Below are 6,189 nucleotides of genomic sequence, written 5' to 3'. Positions count from 1 at the left end.
AAGGACTATGAATGTGTGCAAGGAGGATTGTGAACGTGTTCATGGAAGATTGAATGTGTGTGCAAAGGACTGTGAGTGAATATGATAGTGTCTGTGCGGGGAGAACTGTGAGGTGGATGACTGCAAATGTCTGATGTAATTAAATTATTGTTTCCATAAGTAAGCCTGAAAATGTTGCAAGTGTTAGATATTTAGATGAAAATTTCTGAGGAATTGATCCCCGGTGCCTCAAGCATAATATTCCATTCCTTCAATCAAAGGGAGTGTAAAGTGATTGGCTCTTAACCACCCTCTGAAATGGCCAAGCATGCCACTTTATTGTACTCAAGAAGGTGGCATAGCCAATTGGCGATGGACAAATGGTGGTACGGTGGCACAGTGGTTAGCACCGCTGCCTCACAGCGCCAGGGACCCGGGTTCAATTCCGGCCTCGGGTGACTGTCTGTAGAGTTTCTCCCCATGTCTGCGTGGGTTTCCTACGGGTGCTCTGGTTTCCTCCCACAGTCCAAAGATGTGCGGGTTAGATGGATTGACCATGCTAAATTGCCCCTTCGTGTCAGGGGGACTAGTGGGGTAAATACATGGGTTAAGGGGATAGGGCCTGGGTGGGATTGTTGTTTGTGCAGGTTTGATGGGCCGAATGGCCTCCTTCTGTACTGTAGTGATTCTATGATTCTATGAATAAATGCTGTCCTTTCTCGCAATGTCCAGTGAGTGAATGAAAAGAGGAGCAGTTCTCGTGTGACCCCACAAATCTGTGAACGAATGGTTTTAATGGTGATAAATGCAGTTCCAGGCATTGGAGCTATAAACTATGGTTTGCCCACCTGGCCTGTCAACATGGCACATCCCAAAGATGGGAATGGGCAGTAAGTAACCTCAAACCAAGGCAATTGCCTTTGACCCTTTAACAATTCCTGAGGAATGGAATTCACATTGGCCTCGAACCTACACCACCCAAAAATTACTGAATGAACATTCAATGTAATGTGCATCTTTGCTATTTTAAACAGCAGCAACCAGTTTATTTTTAATTAAATAAATGCAGCTGAAAGAGTGGACAATGTAATTCCACACGAGCACATTAAGTGTTCAATATTCTTAATTTACACAATGGAATTGCAAAGCTGTTATGTTTTTCTCCTGCGAGGCTAATTGGCTGTATTACAGTAATTGGCAAAAGAACCAGGGGAGAGATGTGATTTGTCTTTCTACACAGCCAGAGATAATGAGCTGGAATGAACTGCCTCAAAAGGTGGTGAAAGCAAACTCAATATTAACTTCTGAACTTTCAAAAGAATTCGATTGAACGGGTGAGATTCTCCGGCCTCCCAGCCGTGTGTTTCCCGCCAGTAGGAGGTGGCACGTCATTTGTTAGCAGCGGGATTCTCTGGTCACCCCACACTGGCGGGACCAGAGAATCCCGCCGGCGTGAACAGCCGGAGAATTCCAGCCAATATGCTTTTTTTGAAAGTTTACATTGAATATGTTTGATGGATACCTGAAGGAGAAAATAATTGGAGGGCTTTGAGGAAATGGGACCGATTGGATAGTTCTTTTAAAGAACTGGCATTGATATGATGGATCGAATGGCCTTCTGTGCTCCAAGAGTCTAAGGCTGCTTGTTTCTGAGGTAGATTGGAAAGGCCTCTGCTAAATTATTCAACGCAATGCGACACCATTGGACAAAATGTAATTTAATACAACATAATCCTGTGGGCAGCAACATGCATCTTTCATTTTGAATCATACTTTTCTTTTAAACAGTGAACAATTTGCCATTAAAACCAACTCACTGAATCTTCATGTAAACTGGTCTGTGCTGGACAGACTGTGATATGATAACAGCAGGGGAGCCTCTTCTTTTTATACCACCTATATCCATCAAACTGGTCCAGAATGAAGACTCCTGCACATGGGAATGTTATTCAGGCTCTGGCACTCACCTGGTTGGCACCCAATTTTTATATCAGTTGATTGTAACAGGTTTCTTAGCTTGACAGCAAAAATAATGCAATCTTGAATATTATGTGTTTATCCAGTTTCCTCATTTACCCTGGAGAACTCTCAATCCACAGCATGATTTAATAATGGTCCATTTATGATTCAGGCCTATAAATAACCAGCACACAATCTTTCATCGAAAGGAAGTTATAATAAACACATCCGAGAAGAACTGGTTCACTTTATTAGAATTAGCTTAAGCACAGTCTTGTGATGTGAACTTACTGCATAACCAGTTCTGGAAGGATATGGGCCACCTCTCTGAACGTCTTCCAAACTTCCCCTGATAAGAGATAGATCATGTTCCTATTAGTTCCACATGGATTGTGTTGTAGTAAATAACAGTGATTTAAAAAATAAAGTCAGTTGGCTTGTTCTTTTAGGCTTTGCGGAAGATTGTCTAAAAGGTTTAAGCCCGTTGGAGCCTTGATCTGTTCGTACTTGTCTTGCGTCCTTCTGAGAAGACCTTTGACCCTGCGATGCCCACTGGCCAGGCCTACAGAGAGGGAATGTTCAAAGCCGTCACCTTCAAGGTCTCTCGATATCGCGGTACTTTTTCCGAAGGATGGAGACTTGATCCTTAAACAGGACGGGGTCAAGGCGTAGCTGTGACTGTATGAGGGGCATGGAGCCAAACCAGCTGGCAAATGTGTTAATGCAGTTCTGTCTCTGTGTGAAATGATCTGGATTGGCCCAGAGAGTGCTCTTTGACCCCTGCGCAAACAGGAAGAAAAACACAATCAAGTCAGAAATGGAAAGTAATTCAGTTAGAACAAAACTCTGTGCTTTGTCTCAGGGTTATACACCTGCATTTATAAACTCATTCCAGGTCCAGTTCTGAAGCAAGCATTTTGGGTTCAGAGTCTCAGTAGGGTTGTTAAAAGGGATAATCTCTAACACATGACACCGAGCAAACACAAGAGCAAAGAAAATCAAAGGGACATGAAAACAAATGTGAATTCCACCCCCCACCCCCTCAATTTTCTTCAAACATTTCTGTCCATTAGTATTGATACAAGGAGATGGCAAAAAAGACTGTTTTTACTGGATGGCGGTGGGACATGGGGGGTGCGGTGGGGAGGTGCTGGGATAGCAATTGGCAATGTTGGTCAGGAGGGAGGATGAGGTGCGAGATTCCTGATAGTTTGGGAAATTAAACATGAACAGACCAGAGATCTTGTTTTATTTTCCACAGGTGCAGGGGCGTACATGTAGGTGAGCTATGAGGAAAGGTTGGATAGGCTGTGGCTGTTTTCCTCAGAGCAGCGAAGTTGAGAGGAGACCTGATAGAGGTGTATAAGACTATGATAGAGGTGGATAGAAAGGCACTTTGAGTAGAGGGAGCAATAATCAGGGGACATTGATTTAAGGTAAGAGGTAGAAGATTAAGAGGGGAGTTGAGAAACTTTTCACCCAGTGGGTGGTGGGAGTCTGGAACTCACTGAAAGGATGGTTGAGTCAGAAACTCTTGTAACATTTGAGAAGTACTTAGATTTTCACTTGTGTTGTTGTAACCTCCAGGGCTATGGGTTAAGTGCTAGAAAATGGGATTAGCGTAATCAGATCTTTGTTGACCTGCATGGACATGATGGGCCGAATGTTCTCCTTCTGTGCTGTAAATGTCTCTGAATCCATGTCATCTCTCCTTAAAGCTGGTAAATGGATAGAGTGCTATTTCTAACTCAGTGACCAACAACATAGGACATCCGGTAATATATGACTGAACATAGTGGACTCTGTTATTCCCGGCCAGAATGGAGAATGTCTTATTCCCTCATCAATCATGCCTGGAGATCACACTGCTGTAAGTGACTGGGATCGATCTTACGCACATAATTGAATTATGTGACCGTTCTCTACTCACTGCGTTTTGCTGGAGAAATCATTTTGCTTTTTATCGGGAGATGTTGCTGTAGTTTTGGTCATGAACTCTGCTTCCTCCCATTCATAGCAACACTTTTAAAATAGGCTCTGAAGGCCATTTGTTTGATTCACTGCTGGATCTTACTAACTCTAACTTACCAAAAACAAAACTGCAGGAAACCTGAAACATAGAAAATGCTGGAAACATTTAGCAGGTCAGTCAGCATCTGTGGAGAGAACTGATGCTAGAACAACATTGGCGTGTTTAGCAATGCGCGCCATGTTAATGCTGGAATTATTCAGCAGATTCGGGGGATGAAGAGAAATGGTGCGAGCTGAGAATCTCCTGAACTTGCTCAATGCTGCCCTGTTTGTTTCGTACAAGCGAGAGCTCCTCTTTAGCATCCCTGGTAAGAATTTCTGAATATGGGGGGCAACAGGGTGGCACAGTGGTTGGCACTGCTGCCTCACAGCACCAGGGACCCGGTTTGATTCCCGGCTTAGGTCACTTTCTGTGTGGAGTTTGCATGTTCTCCCCGTGTCTGCGTGGGTTTCCTCTGGGTGCTCCGGTTTCCTTCCACAGTCTGAAAGATGTGCTGGTTAGGTGCATTGACCCAAACAGGTGCCCGAGTGTGGCGACTGGGGGAATTTCACAGTAACTTTATTGCAGTGTTAATGTAAGCCTTACTTGTGACTAATGAATAATTTTTAACTTTATAAGTCATACTGTCAAAGCTTTTCATCTTGCACTCATCAGGACAGAGACACAAGAATACCAAATTTCAAAGGGCACAACAATTTCTACTGCATGAGAAGAGAGTGCTGATCGGTTGGCAAGCAGACTCTGATTGCCCTCACCGAACCATTTTCAGTTTGCACCTCTAACCAGGTTATAGGGCAATTCTAAATGAACAGAAGGCCAATTGGTGGCTTACTTGGGCACAATTTGACCCAGTGATATTTCTTTTGGAGTTTCTCATTACTCAGTGTTCCTACAGAGTACATCCAGGTACCATGCTGCTGAGAAAAATAAGCCCAATGAAACAGCAAATAATTCAGAGCAGGTAGTGCTTAAATAAAATTCTATGACCAGACATCACAGCAAATATTTGTCCTACTGAATAAATTCCGCTGTTAGGGTCCAAGTTGTTAATGCTAAGGGCACAGGTTTTTGGAATTCATTTACTTTAGTCATTACTAGAATTACAGCCCCTAAATTATTCAGCAGGAGTTAATCAATAATATATCAACAACAAGGGACGGTAGTATGATTACTAAACCTTCCGTCCACAGTGAGCACATCATTGATTGCTCCATGTCAGTGTTAGTTCAACCCATGAATGATGGTGTCTAAATCTCACAGGTCTGCCTATCCAATCGAACCAGAAATCAATCCCACTTCCAGCTGCGAAGGGAATAGAATGAATGAGCAAGTACCGTCTTGAAAACTGATTCCATCCACTTGATCTCACCAGAGAAGGCTCGTGGCAAAATGCTGAACCCTTAAAGTGGCAATGCTGAGCGCTCTTACTGCTGGACAGGGTAACAAGAGAAAGCTTGCCTGGGAATGTAAACCCTTTCTCGCCTCCATTCCCTCTCACCACTGCAATTTTTCCTGTTGAAGTGGTACTCTGGAAACTTTTACCCCAGATGGCAGATACGGGGCGGGATTTTCCGGCCACGCTCACCCCAGTGCTGGAAAATCCCACCCGAGGTCAATGGACCTTTGCATGGTCCATGCCCGCCTGCTATGTTTCCCATGATGGGTGGGATGGGAAAATTCCAGCCAGGGCTTACATTTAACGTCCCATCTGTAAGATGACACCTCAGAGAGTGCGGTGCTCCCTTAGTACGGTACTGCGAGTGTCAGCTTAGATTGTGTGCTCAAGCCTCTGGAGTCAGGATTTGAACCTATGAGCTTGAGGAAAGTGCTGGTCACTGAGTCAAGGTTAACATCAGGATCCGCAGGTTATTGACAGGCAAGAATCCCGACTGTGTGTGTGTGTGTGTGTGTGTGTGTTGGGGGGGGGGGCGGGGAGGCAATTACTTAGGCCAGGATTTTTCGACTCTATCACTGGTGGGCGATGTTAAGGGAAGGATGGGATAATTTGGAAAGCTGTGAAATGTCAATGGTTCTCCATATTTTCCTGTCCCAGCTGTGACAATACCTGCCACTGACAGGACCAGAAGATCCCAGCCGTAGACTCTCTGTAACTCCTCAGATTGCCCATGGACCTCTCCAGAGCTTTTGGTCAATAAAGGCTCTGAGTTCAACCATTTTTCTGGGCTTGACTGCGTAGCCATGGTTTCCAAATGAGAAAT

The 6,189-nt window shown here is 44.3% G+C and overlaps 1 protein-coding gene across 1 annotated transcript in view; it reads right to left on the bottom strand.

The window, feature by feature from the left end:
- Window positions 1–1,683: 1,683 nt before the first annotated feature.
- Window positions 1,684–6,189, bottom strand: part of LOC144509329 (exostosin-1-like) — a 297,668-nt gene continuing 293,162 nt past the window's right edge. Inside the window, exon 11 of the mRNA XM_078237999.1 lies at window positions 1,684–2,718. Within this exon, the coding sequence (XP_078094125.1) occupies window positions 2,533–2,718 (186 nt within the window). The 3' untranslated portion in view covers window positions 1,684–2,532. The remainder of the gene's footprint in view (window positions 2,719–6,189) is intronic.

Source organism: Mustelus asterias, chromosome 21, assembly GCF_964213995.1.
Source record: "Mustelus asterias chromosome 21, sMusAst1.hap1.1, whole genome shotgun sequence".
NCBI lineage: Eukaryota > Metazoa > Chordata > Chondrichthyes > Carcharhiniformes > Triakidae > Mustelus > Mustelus asterias.
Note: the sequence above shows the minus strand (reverse complement) of the source record. Positions and strands in the feature narration are given on the sequence as shown.